Genomic DNA, 19,597 nt, shown 5'->3' with positions numbered 1-19,597 from the left:
GGTGGCTCAGAGGTTAAAGCGTCTGCCTGCATTGCAGGAGACCTGGGTTCAATCCCTGGGTTCGATCCCTGGGTCGGGAAGATTCCCTGGAGAAGGAAATGGCAACCCACTCCAGTATTCTTGCCTGGAGAATCCCATGGACGGAGGAGCCTGGTGGGCTACAGTCCATGGGGTCGCAAAGAGTTGGACACGACTAAGCGACTTCACTTCCCTTGAACTTGTTAATTTAGCTTTCAAGGAGTGCCTAGGCCTTTGCAGGAGATGTGAGGTATCTTTGAGCAGAAGCAAGGGGCCACAGACTAGGCCTGGGCCAGCAGTGAAGGCATTTGACTCTGGCAAAGCTCAGCCCTCCTCCCCAGGGGAGGCTGGCCAGGACCAGACCTGGAACCAGATGTACCCCCTGAGGCCCATCTTTGTGTGAAGCCACCCAGGACACTGGCTCAAAAGGCTGCTTCCCCAGGGCTAAGTGACTGTGGGCTGCCAAGGTGGGTGGCCCTGAGACCACACCCTTAAGGGGCTGCCCCCTCTTGCTGGGATCTGTGATGCAATGTGCAGACCCCAGGGAACCCTGATTCTGGGGGAAAGGAGAGGCCTCACCTGTGAGGACGGACCCCTGAGCCAGGATGGCCCAAGTTAATCCCACCACTGCCCTTTAGTCTTGGATAAAATTGGAAATGGCCCAACAGGAATCAACAGCTGCAGAGCGCTGTCTGGCAGTCACGTACCACTTGTCTCAATACTTCCCCCAACAACCCTGTGAGGCAAGGCTGTTAAGCCACTTCTGCTTGAAAATGAGGAAATGGAGGTCCAGGGAAGTTATGTGACTTATTGACAATCATGCAGCTTTGAAAGAACCAGCATCAGGGGAAATCTCCATGATTCATAACCTTAAGAGGCCCCAGCGGTAATGGGAGGTTGGAGACCCAAACAGTAGTGGAGGAGAGATCAGATTTGCCTTTTTTTTTTTTTTGGCTGTGTGGTGTGAGGGGGTCATGTCTTATAAAGAGTCTTTTGTAAGACTGAGGAAAGTTCACAGTTAAGGTAGATTCAGGGACTTTAAGACAGCTGTAGCATTTTTCAGTTCAGTTCAGTCGCTCAGTCGTGTCCGACTCTTTGCGCCCCCATGAATCGCAGCACGCCAGGCCTCCCTGTTCATCACCATCTCCCGGAGTTCACTCAGACTCACATCCATCGAGTCCATAATGCCATCCAGCCATCTCATCCTCTGTCGTCCCCTTCTCCTGCCCCCAATCCCTCCCAGCATCACAGTCTTTTCCAATGAGTCAACTCTTCGCATGAGGTGGCCAAAGTACTGGAGCTTCAACTTGAGCATCATTCCTTCCAAAGAAATCCCAGGGTTGAGCTCCTTCAGAATGGACTGGTTGGATCTCCTTCAGGATGGACTGGTTGTATCTCCTTGCAGTCAAAGGGACCCTCAAGAGTCTTCTCCAACACCACAGTTCAAAAGCATCAATTCTTCCACGCTCAGCCTTCTTCACAGTCCAACTCTCACATCCATACATGACCACAGGGAAAACCATAGCCTTGACTAGACGGGCTTTAGTTGGTAAAGTAATGTCTCTGCTTTTGAATATACTACCTAGGTTGGTCATAACTTTTCTTCCAAGGAGTAAGCATCTTTTAATTTCATGGCTGCAGTCATCATCTGCAGTGATTTTGGAGCCCCCCAAAATAAAGTCTGACACTGTTTCCACTGTTTCCCCATCTATTTCCCATGAAGTGATGGGATCCGATGCCATGATCTTCATTTTCTGAATGTTGAGCTTTAAGCCAACTTTTTCACTCTCCTCTTTCACTTTCATCAAGAGGCTTTTTAGCTCCTCTTCACCTTCTGCCATAAGGGTGGTGTCATGTGCATATCTGAGGTGATTGATTTTTCTCCCAGCAATCTTAATTCCAGCTTGTGCTTCTTCCAGCCCAGCGTTTCTCATGATGTACTCTGCATATAAGTTAAATAAGCAGGGTGACAATATACAGCCTTGACGTACTCCTTTTCCTATTTGGAACCAGTCTGTTGTTTCATGTCCAGTTCTAACTGTTGCTTCCTGACCTGCATACAGATTTCTCAAGAGGCAGGTCAGGTGGTCTGGTATTCCCATCTCTTTCAGAATTTTCCACAGTTTATTGTGATCCACACAGTCAAAGGCTTTGTCATAGTCAATAAAACAGAAATAGATGTTTTTCTGGAACTCTCTTGCTTTTTCCATGATCCAGCGGATGTTGGCAATTTGATCTCTGGTTCCTCTGCCTTTTCTAAAACCAGCTTGAATGTCAGGGAGTTCACGGTTCACGTATTGCTGAAGCCTGGCTTGGAGAATTTTGAGCATTACTTTACTAGCATGTGAGATGAGTGCAATTGTGTGGTAGTTTGAGCATTCTTTGGCATTGCCTTTCTTTGGGATTGGAATGAAAACTGACCTTTTCCAGTCCTGTGGCCACTGCTGAGTTTTCCAAATTTGCTGGCATGTTGAGTGTAGCACTTTCACAGCATCATCTTTCAGGATTTGAAACAGCTCAACTGGAATTCCATCACCTCCACTAGCTTTGTTCGTAGTGATGCTTTCTAAGGCCCACTTGACTTCACATTCCAAGATGTCTGGCTCTAGATTAGTGATCACATCATCATGATTATCTGGGTTGTGAAGATCTTTTTTGTACAGTTCTTCTGTGTATTCTTGCCACTTCTTCTTAATATCTTCTGCTTCTGTTAGGTCCATACCATTTCTATCCTTTATCGAGCCCATCTTTGCATGAAATGTTCCCTTGGTATCTCTAATTTTCTTGAAGAGATCTCTAGTCTTTCCCATTCTGTTGTTTTCCTCTATTTCTTTGCATTGATCACTGAGGAAGGCTTTCTTATCTCTTCTTGCTATTCTTTGGAACTCTGCATTCAGATGCTTATATCTTTTTTTTCTCCTTTGCTTTCCGCCTCTCTTCTTTTCACAGCTATTTGTAAGGCCTCCCCAGACAGCCATTTTGCTTTTTTGCATTTCTTTTCCATGGGGATGGTCTTGATCCCTGTCTCCTGTACAATGTCATGAACCTCATTCCATAGTTCATCAGGCACTCTATCTATCAGATCTAGGCCCTTAAATCTATTTCTCACTTCCACTGTATAATCATAAGGGATTTGATTTAGGTCATACCTGAATGGTCTAGCGATTTTCCCTACTTTCTTCAATTTGAGTCTGAATTTGGTAATAAGGATCTGAGCCACAGTCAGCTCCCGGTCTTGTTTTTATTGACTGTATAGAGCTTCTCCATCTTTGGCTGCAAAGAATATAATCGATCTGATTTCGGTGTTGACCGTCTGGTGATGTCCATGTGTAGAGTCTTCTCTTGTGTTGTTGGAAGAGGGTGTTTGCTATGACCAGTGGATTTTCTTGGCAAAACTCTATTAGTCTTTGCCCTGCTTCATTCCGCATTCCAAGGCCAAATTTGCCTGTAACTCCAGGTGTTTCTTGACTTCCTACTTTTGCATTCCAGTCCCCTATAATGAAAAGGACATCTTTTTTGGGTGTTAGTTCTAAAAGGTCTTGTAGGTCTTCATAAAACCATTCAACTTCAGTTTCTTCAGTGTTACTGGTTACGCATAGACTTGGATAACTGTGATATTGAATGGTTTGCCTTGGAGACGAACAGAGATCATTCTGTCATTTTTGAGATTGCATCCAAGTACTGCATTTCGGACTCTTTTGTTGACCATGATGGCTACTCCATTTCTTCTGAGGGATTCCTGCCCGCAGTAGTAGATATATTAGTAGTAGCATTTCTAGTGGCCTGGAAATCTAAATTTGGTTCCTAGCTTAGTCTGTCGTTTTCCTCAGTTGTCAAGTGGAGATAACCTTGACCTGTCTCTCAAGATTCTGGGAGATGCAAGAGACGTGGGTTTGGGAAGATCCCCTGGAGGAGCGAATGGCAACCCACTCCAGTATTCCTGCCTGGAGAATCTCCATGGACAGAGGAGGCTGGCAGACTACAGTCCATGGGGTTGCAGGGAGTCAAACATGACTGAGGCAACTTAGCACGCACAAGGGAATGGCAGAAATGACATTGTGACTTCTTCAGTTCAGTTCAGTTGCTCAGTCGTGTCCAACTCTGCAACCCCATGGACTGTAGCATGCCAGGCTTCCCTGTCCATCACCAACTCCTGGAGTTTACTCAGACTCATATCCATTGAGTTGGTGATGCCATCCACCCATCTCATCCTCTGCCGTCCCTTTCTCCTCCTGCGTTCAATCTTTTCCTGCATCAGGGTCTTCTGACTTATGTCAAACCTCTTGTAGCTTAGTCAGTAAAGAATCTACCTGCAATGCAGGAGACCCAGTTTCGATTCCTGGGTCAGGAAGATCCCCTGGAGAAGGAAATGGCAATCCACTCCACTATTCTTGCCTGGGAAATCCCGTGGACAGAGGAGCCTGGTGGGCTACAGTCCATGGGGTCCCAAGAGTCAGACATGACTGAGAGACTAAGCCACCAAACCACGACCAAGTTATGTCAACAAAAACAAGGCAGCTTCTTCCTGGCTCACCAAAACTCAGGTAGCCCTGAGCCATCAGGAAAGAAGGAAGACTTCCAACCCTCAGCTCTCTGGTCAACCTCTGCATTCAATACTTCCAGATGAAGTCCTGACATTGTGGAGTACAGACAAGCCACTCTCACTGGACTCTGAATTCCTGTGTATCTATCATGTTTTTTTATTTGCTGTATTGTTTTCTTTCTGTGATGTTTTGACACGTGGGACCTTGCAAACCTAGGGAGGGATTCCCCACTTCACACACACCACCCAGAGTTAGCTAATTTCTAGAGATAGCAGGCATCTTGTCTCTTTAATATGCACACCAACCCATCCTGGTAGAACCTGCTGGAAATCTGCCATCTGTGGCACTGGGGGAAGTTCTTCACAAGGAGCTGCTGCACCTCAAAACTTACTACAGAGCTTCTCAACTGGGGGCCAAGGGAAGCTGCTAGCCACTGTGCACTGCTGGCTGCCATGTGCTGTGAGATACAAGTGATGAAGAAGCCCCCCACGCTGCAGGAGCCCCTGAGCAGGACCTGGCCCTGAAGAGTCCACGTGTGCTCCACCTGTGCGCCGCTGCAGACGCCTCAACCTGAAGGAGCCGGTTGTGAAGAGCGCTCCAGAACCAAGGAGAGAAGCCCTTTCACCTGGAGTGTCTTGCCGGCTCCCTCTACCGGCGAATCTGAGCACTGCAGCAGCTGGAAAAGGAGAAATATCCAATGGACTCACTTATCGCGGAGGTAACTGGCGCAATACATAGGCAGTTCCGTATGTATTTAGGGACTCAACTTCCATATGCAACCTTCTGTCTACATCTGGACTTCCATACAATGATAAAACTGTTCCATATGTCCACCTAATGAATTACAGCTATCTTTCTTCAGTTCAGTTCAGTTCAGTCGCTCAGTCGTGTCCGACTCTTTGCGCCCCCATGAATCGCAGCACACCAGGCCTCCCTGTTCATCACCATCTCCTGGAGTTCACTCAGACTCACGTCCATCGAGTCCATAATGCCATCCAGCCATCTCATCCTCTGTCGTCCCCTTCTCCTGCCCCCAATCCCTCCCAGCATCAGAGTCTTTTCCAATGAGTCAACTCTTCTCATGAGGTGGCCAAAGTACTGGAGCTTCAGCTTGAGCATCATTCCTTCCAAAGAAATCCCAGGGTTGATCTCCTTCAGGATGGACTGGTTGTATCTCCTTGCAGTCCAAGGGACCCTCAAGAGTCTTCTCCAACACCACACTTCAAAAGCATCAATTCTTCCGCGCTCAGCCTTCTTCACAGTCCAACTCTCACATCCATACATGACCACAGGGAAAACCATAGCCTTGACTAGAGGGACCTTAGTTGGCAAAGTAATGTCTCTGCTTTTCAATATGCTGTCTAGGTTGGTCATAACTCTTCTTCCAAGGAGTAAGCGTCTTTTAATTTCATGGCTGCAGTCACCATCTGCAGTGATTTTGGAGCCCCCCAAAATAAAGTCTGACACTGTTTCCACTGTTTCCCCATCTATTTCCCATGAAGTGATGGAACCGGATTCCATGATCTTCGTTTTCTGAATGTTGAGCTTTAAGCCAACTTTTTCACTCTCCCCTTTCACTTTCATCAAGAGGCTTTTTAGTTCCTCTTCACTTTCTGCCATAAGGGTGGTATCATCTGCATATCTGAGGTTATTGATATTTCTGACAGAATGTGGTCCACTGGAGAAGGGAATGGCAAACCACTTCAGTATTCTTGCCTTGAGAACCCCATGAACAGTATGAAAAGGCTATCTTTCTTACACGTGAGCAATTCTCATCTCTCTCCAAAACCAGGAGATACAGTCTCAACTAAATACTTCTCAGATTTTCTAGTAGTTCGGAAAACATAGTGTTACATAAGGACTAAATTGTAACATTAACTTCCAACAACTTACTTATAAAATGAAAACATAAAGAGGAAGAAAAAAAATGTCAGTATATATAAAGATACGGTGTATATAAGAGGGAAAATATGCAAAACTGCTACAGTCCTTGTTCTTGTAATTGGCCACATGGCTGTTTTAGAAAGCATTAGTGATTTCCCAACTGCATTGCTCCCTCTGCGGTTGTCAGCTGGCATCATACTATAAGCTTTCTCTTCTCCTCTGTTTACTTATTTAATAGTTACATTACTATAAACATATACTCTTATTTTACTCATTGGGTTATAATCTGTTACTCTCCTATTTATTTTGATGTTCCACATTTGGCTAATGGGAGCCCTTACAATCTGACTCCTAGTCCTTTTGACACATCCCCATCATTCTGTGAGTACTTCCTTATTTTCTTGCACAAGATGGTCTAGGGTCATCTTGAACTTTCTCAATCCCAGAGGTAGAATTAATCATTTACCCAGGGAACCCTTTGTGGAAATGATATTGAGAAATCAATAACTGGTGCTAAGGGTGCTTATTCCTCTTCGAGCGTCATTGCTTCTAGGCCCTTTCAGCAGACAGATGGGAAATGTGTATGTTTGTGTATGTTTGTGTATGTTCGTGGCTATATATGTGTACACATATACACATGCATACGTGTACACATATAAACACATTTATAGCTATATCTATTCTGTATCTACTTATCTATATTTTTATTCATTTATTATTGTTTCTTTATGTGGCTGTTCTGGGTCTTAACTGTGGCACTTAGGATCTTTGATCTTTATTTGTGGCATGCGGGATCTAGTTCCCTGATCAGGGATTGAACCTGGGCCCTCTACATGGGAGTGGGAAGTCTCAGCCACTGAACTACCAGGCAAGTCCTGGATGACATGAGTTTGAGCAAGCTCTGGATGCTAGTGATGGACAGGGAGGCCTGATGTGCTGCAGTCCATGGGGTCACAAAGAGCTGGACACAACTGAGCGACTGAACTGAACTGATGGACTGAATTGTGTCCCAAATTCATATGCTGAAGCTCTAACCTGTGAGTGTGTTTAGAGTAATGAATTCATTAAGGTTAAGTGGGAGCATCCATAAGAGTGGAGCCTGATCTGATAAGATTAGCGTCCTTATAAGAAGAAACATCAGAGAGCCATCTTTCTCTTTCTCACCACCATGTGAGGACGCAGTGAGCAGGCACTGTCTGCAAGTCAGGAAGAGAGATCTCACCAGAAACGGAGTCAGTCAGAGCCTCGATCCTGGACTTCTCAGCCTCCAGAATTGTGAGAAAATAAACTTCTGTTGTTAAGTCACCCAGACACTGTAGTATTTTGTTTTTGCCTCCAAGGCAGACTAATACAATACGGGCCTTGAATGTTAGATTACCATGAATGATGTATTTTTAAAAAGATGTTTCTATAATGCACCATTTGCCTATAGGACTTTGTTATTTTCAGTCTCTTCAGACGGTTAGTTCAGAGAAGAAAGCTGTAATAAGTTGCTTCATGTAATGCCCTAAGCAGAAGGGCATTTTTTTAAAAATTTAAAATGTCCAGGTTGTTTATCAAGAAAAATGGAGTTGACTCAAGAGTCACTGTTGCTTGTCAGCTGAGTGTGGAAATTCTCTCTGTTCTCCCCAGAACAGAACATTCAGCAACAACAAACCCATGGGAATAAGCCTCAACCCCACTGGGGGACCATTTGTGACTGTACAGCTGCTGGAACAATTCCTCCAGGACAGAGAGGGTAGACACTGAATGCTGCTTTAGTATCTGTAGCAAGGTTTATATTAAGGACTGTGCCTATAGCACTCACCTCATCCTCACAGCAATGCTCAGAGGTGGGTATTAATATAATGATTCCCATTTTATAGATGAGAAAATAGAGAAGCAGAGAGGTTAAGTCATTTGCCTAAGGTCGAGCAGCTAGAATCCCTTTCCTAGACTCTACTCCCCTAAAAATGAGCACCTTGCTGAGCCATACTGGAGCTCAGGACTAGAGGAAAAATGTGCACCCCCAGATGCAATTGTCAAAACATCTTTCCATATTTTGAACCAAATGAAAAAGTGGGTAAAAGCTCTATGATTAAAAAAAACACAAGCATATATAAATCTCCGTGTTGCCAATCTATTCCTACACTATCGTCAACACTCAAAAATCCAATTGGCAGGGGACACAGTGGTGACCTGCCTGGGAACCGTGGGCTGATTGGAAATGACTGTTCTCAATGAAAAATGAGGCAGGGTCATAAAACAAGCAACAACCTTTCTTTAGGTTGTGCAGTGCTAAGTAGCTTCAGTCGTGTCCGACTCTTTGTGACCGCATGGACTGTGGCCCACCAGGCTCCTCTGTCCATGGGATTCTCCAGGCAAAAGTACTGGTGTGCGTTGCCATCAAATGTCGATATTTTATTCATCATAGATATTTTGCATTAATTTTAAAAGATATTGCATTAAAATATTTATCTCAATTATGGCGTTTCTTGGTGCCCCTCAAATATTTCTCCCAAGGAGATTCTACCCAATTAAGATTGTCTCACTTTAATCTGATCCCTGGTAAAACCAGGTGTTGGTCTGAATTACCCAGGACTCCATTCCCCAGAGTAGTAGTCCTTCTTTCCTTCTTTAAACAGAGTCCTGTTGGGGAGTGGATATCAGAGGCATTCTGTGGATCCCAGATGCCCCACTCTTGCATGCCCACATGATTAGAAGTGCCTCATCTTCTCATCAGAAATACTGAATCATAAAGCTGCAATAATGGAAACTGTTCCATTGTACGGTAAGCACACAATGGTCACATGCCTGCAAAGATGTTTGGAGACACCAGATATTCTCCACCCAGCTTTAGTCACATCTGACCCAGAAACCACAAGCTCCTAATTCCTATCCTGGTACGCTCATCAGAGCTCATGGCATCAGAGTTCCTAAGCTCTCCAAGCACCAATATGCCAAGAATTTGGCCTTCCTATTGCTGAGAATGGGGTAGAAGGAGCTCCTGGTTCAGAAGCCCAGCATCTTGGTTTAAATGTCTGCATAGTACCCTCCTTAGCCAAGCAGTTGACTGAAAGGTTTTGCAATACTTTGTATTGAAGATGAACATTGCTGATTTCTTTGTTCTTTTCAATATTTCCACAGGGCTTCAGGAACAACAGAGAAACCACTGTTAAAACCCTTTAAACTACAACAAAGCAATTGCCAATGTTTTTGTGCAGGACACAGGAATTGGAGACCACGGGATGAGGAAGAACAGCTCCCAAATATACCCTCCACCTAGCCAAAGGGGACCCACAGTCCCACGTGCTGGCTCTTATTCTCCCCCCCTTGCAACTCTTACAGAAGAGAACTCAAGTGACTACAAAGGTCAGCTCTGAAGTGAAAAAGAAGTAGGGAGACCCAGCTGCCTATTCCCAGGCTCCCTTTGTGCCATTTTTAAACCAGTGCACAAATAACTTGTCTTCCAATGAAGCAAACAAGTACTGATCAAGGGCCTACTGGACACCCTACATCCAGTCTTGCCCTTCCAACCCAAGTTTCAAGCTGTACTCAAAGTGAATTTCTATAAACACAAATTTGTCATGAGGATGAAATGAGTTAATATTTGTAAAGTCTGACTGGCATTACTGGCACATTGTAAGTGCCATAAAGTGTCTATTAAATAAACACATACAGTGCTATTCCCCACCTCTCTCTCTCGCTGACCTTACTCCAGGCCTCAATTCAAGACTTCCTCAATCAAGTTACCTCCTGGCCTTAGCCTTAGCATGTGCCCTCCTCTTTTCCCAGATCCACGCCTCTTCATCTGTTCAATCTCAACGCCTCCTTCACAGAAAAATATTACTCTGCCTTCTAGGACCTCCCCAAGGGAGCTTAGATTCCTTCCTAATGTTTATCACAACTGTAATTCACAATTAAATGTTTTTAGTTTTTCAATATTTTGCTAAGCTGTAAATTCCCCGATTTCAAGATTAGAACCCAAGACATTCTGGCTTTGAAACCAAAGTTCTGACTACCGCACTGACTGTCCCTTCCCCTCTCTCAAAGCTGGAGCCAGAAGACAAGTGGAGTACAGTTCAAGGAGCTGCAAGTCCGTTTGCAGAGGGCCACACGCAGCAGCAAGGAAGGCGGCGCCGCGCGCACAGGCCTCGGGTCCAGAGCAGGGGGGCATCCGTCACGTGTACCCGGCAGGGCCAGCCGTCGCCGCACCCCGGGGCAGGAATGCGGCCCCGCCCCCACTCCGGAGCCAGCAAAACCGCGCTGTCCTAGAGGACTGACGTCAATGAGAGGGGCACCTCCGGGCGCAGTGCGAGGGTGGCAGTGGGCGGAGGGAAAGGGCTGGGAGGGCACGCCCCTCGCTGCTGCTCCGCCGCTAATTGGACCTGAGGCCCCTTCGCACTCCGGTTTCCAGGCCAGTGGAGAGAAGGGGGCGGAGCCGGGACACGCCCCTCGCCTCTTTACGGCCGCCGATTGGCTCACTGTGTCTCCGCGTTCGATTTTGGAAGGCTCGCCGGGAGCTCTCACCTAGGCTCGGCTGAGGATTGGCTGTTCCGGGGCTGGGGAGCGCTTTCTCCGGGGAGCCGCGGCTGCGACCGAGGTGGCTCGCCTCGGGAGGCCAGGTACGTAGGTCGACAGCCAAGCTTTTGCTGCGGTGGAGGCGTGTGGGAGGGCTGTCAGAGCAGAGGTGTGGGTGAGACCCGAACTCCCAGGTCCAGTTAGGGCCCGTCGTGCGAAGCGGCCACGTCTAAGACTCAGGGGCAGACCCGTTCTGGTGGTGTCGTCGTGTGACCTCGGCCAGGATACTCCCTCCCAAGGTCTTGTCCTGTTGATGAACGCCGTCTGGTCCTTGTGAGCACCATCGCGGCAGGAAGCCCAGAGCTGCGCCTGCCCTTTCGAAAGCGTTGAAAGGGGTGGGAGTGGGGGCGTCTTAGCTGACCCCATCCCGATTGGAGGTCTATTGGCTCTGCGCTCCTGCGTGGTGAGTAATCGCTCTAACTCCCCACGGGACCATGGAGTGCTGAGGGCACAGACACACAGTCTTGGGAGACCTGCCTTTGATCCCTGCACCTTCCAAAACCTGCAGAAGCAGATAGCATATTTCAAAGCCTCCTGGGTCCTTCCTCCCCATGAAGACTTCCTCAGCCATCTGGCAGGAACAAAAATAGCAGTGGTTGAGAGTGTGGGCGCTGAGATCAGACTAGGGTTCCCATCCTAGTCTCATCACCTACCCATCTGTATGACTTTGGGAAGTTACCAAACCTTTCTGAGCTCAGATTTCTCATCTGTAAGATGGGTGTAACAAGGATAGTGCCTCCTCACAGAGGTGTTGTGAGGATTAAAGATATTACTTCTCAGGAAGTGCTGTTCTGCATTTGACAGGGAGCAAGCTTGACAGGGAGCCTCTACTGCAGGTATGATTTAAAAGTCCACAGATGAACCTATCTCCCTTCACTCTCTTCTCCCAAGAGTGAAGGCCCTTTCTGAGGGATTTCATGAGTGAGAATGAAAATGGCAGAGATTCTATAGTCCCTGGTGGCTAAATAGCCTGTCTCCCTCCCATCAGCTTCCCTGGCAGGTCAGTGGTAAAAGAATCTGCCTGCCAATGCAAGAGATACAGGTTCAGTCCCTGGGTTAGGGAGATCCCCTGGGGAAGGAAATGGCAACCCACTCCACTATTCTTGCCTGGGAAATCCCATGGACAGACAAGCCTGGCAGGCTACAGTCCATGGGGTCACAAAAGAGTTGGACACGACTTAGCGACTAAACAACAGCAATAACTACTCCCTTCCATCATTCATTCATGATGTAATGTGCTGGGATAGATCCTTGGCATACTATAGTATTAATCTTCCTATCTCCTAAGGGTTATCTATTCTCACCATTTTGATGATGAGCGAATTGAGGCAGGGGAAAACCAAGGCCTGCCAATGCATTCAGTTATCAATGGCAGAACCAGAATTCAGGGTTCTTGGACTCTATGAAAGAGTTAATCCTAGATCTAGCCGGAGTTTATTTCCAAGTCATACCTGAGAATTGACCTGGGGAAAGGGTCCATTTCCTTTCTCTACCTTCTGGGACACAGAACTGCAGACCAACCTGTGTCTAGTTCTCTACTGGCTGAGCTAGGCCCTGTGGGAGGCAGGACCCACATAGCCATTTGGACTGACCCTCCTGCTTGTAGGAGCCACTGATTTTGGCTGCTGTCCAGTGGGCAGGGAAACAGGCCAAGGCCAGAAATGTTGATATGGGCCTTGGACCAGAGCCTCCAGGTTTTTTTTTTTTCTTTTTCTAAGAGGCCCTTGGCCTCTGGTTACAGATTATCATCATCACCAGTGCTATCTGAAGGGGGTGAGCTGAGTGAGTGAGGGCTCAGTTGCCACCCAGGTCACACAAGTGTGTTGTGCCTGTCATAGTTCTCTGCACCTCCCCGAGACCACAGTGTGAAAAGCTGTCTGAACTGAGCTTCATACATTACAAAAAATGCTCAGTTGGACACCGTATTTGTATACTGCAAATTCAGTGCATGGTGAGTCACTTTTTAAATATATTTGTCAGAGCTTAGCAGTTCCTTTATTGCCTATTTCAAAACAAGTTGAACTTCAATTTCAACATTTGACATTTACTTTGCGAGTTCATTCTTAAGCTAGTTTGGATCAAACTGAAGGATTTTGCAGTTAGTCTTTACTCATCAGCTCACAGATGCATGTCTATCTTTTATGTCAGCTCTGAAATGAAAGATCCATTTATAATCTTTTAATAGCCCCATGGTTTCACTTCCCAGTTTAAACAAGTGCCATTGTTCAAGTACACACTGACTTCCCTGGATTCAGGTCTTGTCCAGGAAACCAGTGGGAAAGCAACACATTGAATGAGACAGGAAATTTTCTCCTGATAGTAAATTTTCTCCTGAATCTTCTGATTCAGCTTTCTCAAAGTTTACCATCTAATCCTACTTGGAATCACTGATTTTTATTCCCAGCCTCACTCTGCTGTCTGAATTCCAGGGTGGGAGGCCAAGCCAGGAGTGAGGGACCTCAAAATCTGGAGTTGCCAAGACCTCCCCGAGGTTCACGAGGATATGGTTGAGGTTTGGGGGCTCAGAATTGCCCACATGGTTCCTTGTTGGTTTGTTGGTAACTCTGTACCTGACTGCTGGAGGCAGGGCCTTGCAGCCCTGGTAGAGGTGGGTGGCTGGACCATCTGGAAAGTCAGGCTCAGCCATTTCCTCCCTAAGGCAGCTGCTGCTATTTGATCCTATGACCTGTCTCTCTGAAGGGCAGGTGAGACTGCCTGAGTCCCAGAGCAGGACTATCAGCTCTTCTCCCACTGCACAGATCAGCCTAGGAGTCTACTCTAGGCCATAGCCAGCCTAGGTCACTAGAATGCTTTCGAGCAGTGAGTTCTTTCTTCTACCAGACCATAACCCCACAGCAGCACAACAGTGTCTGGCCTCCAGGGAAGACTAAGGAGGGCAGAAAAGGGGAGTTCTCTGGCACCTAACTATACAGACGTGTCCACACATGTTGCTCCTGGGCTCTAGCAGACACGCTAACTCATCTCCACTTCCGTGTGGACCTACCCTTGTCATGGAGTCATTGACTCTCAACACCAGCACACGCCCTGGAGACTATAAGAATAAACCCTTCCTTTCCACTGTAAGAGGAAGACAGGCTCACAGAGGCCATGTGAAGTGCCTGAGGTCTCTTTGCCAGTGAGTGGCAGCTCGGGCTCAAAGCTAGCCCTCTGACTCGAGCCAGATCTCTGTGCACTGGGCTGCGTTGCAGTTCCAGGTTTCTTCTGTAGAGGCTGGGGCTTTTCCCCTTCAGAGTGCCACGGCTTCAAGGCTGGGGGCAGCCTGTCACCCTGTAGACAGCTTTGGCGCTAGTGGAGATTAAAACAAATTCCACACCCCGATTCTTGCCTGGGGTGTGGGACATTCATCCTCTTCCCTTTCTACTGGTGCGTTTCCCCCTACATGAATTAGAAAAGAATAGTGAAACAGTCTTCACAGATATAATGGGAAGAAATGTGCTTTGAGCTGCCAGGCTGTGAGGGCAACTTGGTGATTCAAAAGCTCGGGCCACAGTCACTTAGACTAGGGCTCACCTGAGGCTAGGGTGAGCTTGGACCTGTATTTCAGGTCCTCTTTAGTACCCTATGAATGGCAATGAGGTTAACAGTGCTTGATTCCTAACAATGGTTTTGAGGATGAAATGATACCATGCACGTTGCTGATTCAGAATAAACACGCCCAGTGTACATGCTTAGTCACTTCAGTCATGTCCGACTCTTCGCCACCCTTTGGACTTGTAGCCCACCAGGCTCCTCTGTCCATGGGATTCTCCCAGCAAGAATACTGGCATGGGTTTCCATGCTCTCCTCCAGAGGATCTCCCTGACCCAAGGATCGAACCTGTGTCTCTTATGTCTCTTGCACTGGCAGGTGGTTTCTTTACCACTAGCGCCACCTGGCAAGGCAAACACCCCATAGTAGTTAGCTTTTGCTTCTCTTTATCAGCCTGAAAGTGTGACTTGGTGACTGTTGTTTTCTGGTCACAGTATATTTATATCATCCAGCTCTGGAGGTTTAATTACCACACATATTAGGTCTTAACTGGATTCCCATAATTGTGCCTACAGAGAGGCAGATTTTAAAATCCCCATTTTCCAGATAAAAAGCACATTTTAAAAAAATTAATTTATCTGAAAGTCTTCTGCACGTTTATTTTAGCTACTAAATCTTTTCAAAAGAGAGAGAAGGTTATGATAGAAACAGAGTGAGTGTAGAAATTATAAGGAGGGTGGCTACTGAGGTGAGGAGGAGGGAAGGCCAGGGCAAGGGCGGGTGGGGAACAGTCATCTGAGGAGTCTGAATGGGAGGGAGAGATGGCTCAAATTCTCAAGAGTATCAAAGGCAGGTGAGAGTAAGGGTTACGTCTGCAGGTGGGTAGGCTGAGGATAGGAAGCTGGTAATGCTCTTACTTATATGATTCTGATCTTTTGTACTTTTTACAGTTGAGTATGTACATTTTTTATTTAAATTTATTTCAAATTTGATTTCTTTTTTAAGCTGGGCTGCTGGTTGACTGATCTCTCTGTAATTAGCTGTGTAGTGGGGTCTGACTTAGCAACCAACCTTCCCCATTAGGCTCACGACTGTGCAGGGAGAAGGGAGCACAGGCAAGGCCTTCAGCTGGCTCAGGCCAGACTGCTCAGAGGAAAAGGAGGGTCCACATTTACACCCCTGATGTAAGTGAAAAAGTCCAGAAGGCCAAGAAGAGGGGCATTTGTATTTATTTAGCTCCCACTGGGGACCTGATACACACTAGACCCATTTAATCCTTACAATAATGCTGAGAAGTGTTATTAGCCCCATTTTCTAGTTGAGCAAACAGGCCCAGAGAGATTGAGTAACTTGCCTAAGGTCACAGCCAGGAAGAGCTTGGATGTGTTAGTTGCTCAGTCGTGTCCTACTCTTTGCAACCCATGGACTGTAGCCTGCCAGGCTCCTCTGTCCATGGAATTCTCCAGGCAAGAATACTGGAGTGGGTTGCCATTACCTTCTGCAGGGGATCTTCCTGACCCAGGGATTGAACCCTGGTTTCCCGCACTGAGGGCAGATTCTTTACCATCTGAGCTAACTGGGAAGCCCGGCAGAGCTGGGACTCAAAGCCAGTTCTGTATAATGCCAAGTCTTTGGTCTTCCTGGTCTCCAGTCTATTTTCCAATCCCATAGCCATTTCAGGCTGTGGTGAAGACAAGGATAAGGTGGGTAAGCCTCTTATCCCTTTACCATTCACTGAAAAATATGGAAACCTGAGCTAATTGTTTTCATTTGGCATATGGAGTGGGGTGTGGCACTGGCCCGACCCTAACTTTTATTGAACTTATCATAGATTTCAGCCTCTGCGCTGAGAGGCTATTTCAATCCCGTAGCCCCTTCTTCTGTCCCTACCTTTCTCTCTGTGGTTCTTTGGACTGTGGTTAGATCTTCTTGGTCTATTTCATGCTGTTTAACTAAATTATATGGACTTGGCTCATCCCCCCTCCCCCCGGGAGCTTGAAAATAGAAGACAGGATGCTCTTCTCAGTGTCACAGATGGAAAAGCAGACTGGTGGGGCATCTCGCGTGGTCTTAATGCTTTCTGTGTCTTCACTCGGCCCTCACGCAACTCTAACAAGTAGGTACTTGTATGGCTGATTAAGTTTACACAGGAAGCAGTGGAGGCGAGGAGGATCACCTAGCCAGTAAGTGGCAGAGGGGGCCAGAAGCCGGATTCCTGCCTGTGGAGCCCAAGGCCACAGCCCCTCTCTTGCCTCTGTGCCACAGAGCTTGGGTCTCAGCATCAGAGTATTGTTCTTCAGTTTCCTCAGCTGTGACATGAGGAGGTTAAAAAGTACCCACCTCCTAGGACAGTTGTGCTCATTCTTGATTCAACGATGTTAATGTGAGTACAGTTGTTATGGGGGTACCTGCAACCTGAGTGCTTAAGACATTTCGGCTGCTGCTGCTACGGGTGTTATCACTCGGACCTGGGGTCTGTGTGGACTGAAGCCAGAGAGACTTGGCCTCTGCCTCTGGCTCTGCACTTACACATGGCTTTGTGTCCATGAGAAAGTCATTTAACATCTGAGGGGTGCATCTTCACCTCTAAAGTGGAGATACACAATCCTTACCCTCTGTGACCCTTAATACATATAGGTCAGGCATCTAAACACTGTAAAGTCTGACTATCGTTATTATCTCCCCAAAGTGCCCTGGGAAATCAGTGATTTTAAGTCAAGACTTATTCTATTTCAGCTACTGGAGAACAGAAACACCAGAAGCCCTTGCGTTGGTCAAGACCCCCAGGCTTGGGAAGGGCCCACTGAGCTGCTGACGTCCCTCCCTGCTCTTTCCTCAGCACCCAGGATGGGCACCCCTGCATCTGTGGTCAGCGAGCCACCCCCCTGGCGGGCCCCTCCGGAGGTCCGGGGCCGCAAGCAGGCCGCGGCCAACATCTTCCAGGACGCTGAGCTGCTGCAGATCCAGGGCCTGTTTCAGCGCAGCGGGGACCAGCTGGCCAAGGAACGGGCACAGATCGTCTGGGAGTGTGCAGGGGACCATCGTGTGGCCGAGGCCTTGAAGAGGCTGCGCAGGAAGAGGCCCCCTCGGCAGAAGCCCCTCGGCCCCTCGGTACACCACTGCAGCAGGCTCAGGTAGGCCATGGAGCACGACAGGCCCGCTCCTCCATTTCCCGGCTGGTGTGGCCTGGAGCCGCTGGCCTGGCCTCCCTGTGAAGGACCTGCCATTGGGGTTGTTGCCAGGTCTACACAGTGCCTACCGTGTGGTTGGCACTTAGACTGTTACTGCTGGGGTCACCTATGACCCTGTGAACTCCCATGGGAAGGGGTGCCTGGGTCCACTCAGTGCCACCTCATTTCACAGTGGTTCTGAACCAGGAGTGAGGGAGGGACTATGGTTTGGAAGGGAAAAAAAAAAATCCTATTTACCTGTTGTTGAACAGGTAACATTCAAAAGTAAGCTGGGTGATAATCTGAGCTGTGGGACTGCTGAGAAAATAGCACAGGAGAGTACCATAGAGACATCAAGGGTTAAAAACTGTTGAGAAACTTCACCAGGAATTTCCCCCAGTCCTTCACCTCTTTGCTTAGGTCGCTGCCCACTCAGGAACAGCAAGCCCCCAAGAGACCAAGCGGAACCATATAGGTGGCCTAAGCAGTCACTCTGGGTTACGCTCTGGGCCCAAGGACTTCAGAGGTCATCAGGGCCGGGGCAGCAGATCAGCTTTGTTGCTCCTATGAATTTCAGTTGATCAGTAATCCCTGCTGGAATCATCTTAAGAAGGCTACTTGCCCTCTGGTCTTGTATCAGGACAGGATGAGGAGGGTGGAGAAACACAGAGTGTCACACCCCTGATCTGGTCCAACTCCCCTTTCAGAAAAGCAGTCTGAAAGCTCTGCCTTGTCATGCAGCTCTCTGGGGGCAGAGATGAGACCAGAGCCCTGGTCTCATCTGGCTCTGAACAGTGTGCTTTAATAGTTCATCATGACCAAAATCTCTTCAGTCCCTGCTGTCTTTCCTGTTGATGTTGGTTTAACATGACTGTTCCCTGCAGAACCGCAGAGCCCTGTGCTCCACCGGCCGAGCCACAGAGCAGCGCCACGGAGATGGCTTCCAGTGAGCAGTATGTGAACTCTAGGAGGGCCAGTGCCCGGATCCGCCGGAACTGGAGGAAGCCAGGACCCACAAGCTACCTCCATCAGATCAGACACTGAGCCGGGGAAGGGGCCAGGGCCGGCTCTATCCTCCCCAGGAGTCACAGAGACTTTTGCCAAAGGGCTGGGGAAGGCCAAGAAGAGACAGCCTCACTGCTGCCACTGGCCTGTGCGGGCCAGAACAGGCCCGGAGGCTTCTGCTGAGCTGTCACAGGGGACCCGTTCCTCACCAGACTGTGGAAAAGCAGTGCCCGTTTCTGCCTCAGCCCTTTTCAGTTTAACACTATGCCTGGGCTGCAGGGTAGCCTTCCTGGGAGTCAAGTGACAGGCACTCTGACGCAGCATCCCACTACTCCTGCTACAACTGTGGCCCATGATCCAGCAGCTCGTCCCACACCCCTGCCCCTTCAGGCCAGCACAGGAAAAACGTAGTTCAAGTGGCAAAATAAAACCATGTGCATCGAGAGCTATGTGAGTCTGTCACACAAGGGGAAAATCTGGAAATGGACACTCTGGAGCCGGGGGTGAGGCTCGGGCTCACTGCAAGGAGGGGGCAGTTCCCAGGAAAGAGAAAATAGAGCTGGCCTCCTGGTCCAAGGAGAGGAGAAGGGTCTTTGGCCCCTCACCAGCTCCTATTACAGTCAGAGCTGCGTAGTGGGCAGCGGGCCCTGGGTGGGATGACCCATGCAGTGGGTACTAGCTCCTCAGCTGCCCTCTTCACCCCTGTGGGCAAACCATTCTGAGGCGGCTCAACAGCTGCACCAATCATGCCTTTTGCGTTACTGAAGTTTCCTGAAAACCCCTGAGGTGAGGATTTCTGACTGCTGTTCTGGCTTTGGCTCAAAAGAAGCCATTAGCACTTAGCTTCCCTCTCAACCCTCCTATCTGCTTGATTATCCTCACTTAGAGGAGCCAGGGTTAAAACCGCTCCAGGTGGACAGGGATGCA

General features: G+C 48.0%; 1 protein-coding gene across 2 annotated transcripts; it reads left to right on the top strand.

Moving 5' to 3' along the window:
• Window positions 1-10,921: 10,921 nt before the first annotated feature.
• AVPI1 (arginine vasopressin induced 1) lies at window positions 10,922-19,113 on the top strand. Of its 2 annotated transcripts, none has more exons than XM_052660900.1 (3): window positions 10,922-11,050; window positions 17,232-17,629; window positions 18,550-19,113. In XM_052660900.1, the coding sequence occupies exons 2-3, from the start codon at window positions 17,343-17,345 to the stop codon at window positions 18,707-18,709; spliced, it is 447 nt and encodes a 148-aa protein (XP_052516860.1). In that variant the 5' UTR covers window positions 10,922-11,050; window positions 17,232-17,342; the 3' UTR covers window positions 18,710-19,113. The 2 variants fall into 2 exon arrangements, with proteins under 2 accessions (XP_052516860.1, XP_052516859.1); XM_052660899.1 differs by having other exon boundaries at window positions 10,934-11,050; window positions 17,335-17,629.
• Window positions 19,114-19,597: the final 484 nt, after the last annotated feature.

This window comes from Budorcas taxicolor, chromosome 23 (assembly GCF_023091745.1).
Source record: "Budorcas taxicolor isolate Tak-1 chromosome 23, Takin1.1, whole genome shotgun sequence".
In the NCBI taxonomy this organism is placed as follows: domain Eukaryota; kingdom Metazoa; phylum Chordata; class Mammalia; order Artiodactyla; family Bovidae; genus Budorcas; species Budorcas taxicolor.
The sequence above is the reverse complement of the archived record's forward strand: the minus strand, read 5'-3'. Positions and strand labels throughout refer to the sequence as shown.

Excerpts from the sequence above, each read along its gene's own strand:
- AVPI1 (XM_052660900.1), top strand. The coding sequence starts at position 17,343 with ATGGGCACCCCTGCATCTGTGGTCAGCGAGCCACCCCCCTGGCGGGCC. Across the intron at positions 17,630-18,549 it reads CACCACTGCAGCAGGCTCAG|AACCGCAGAGCCCTGTGCTC; the intron begins GTAGGCCATGGA and ends TGTTCCCTGCAG.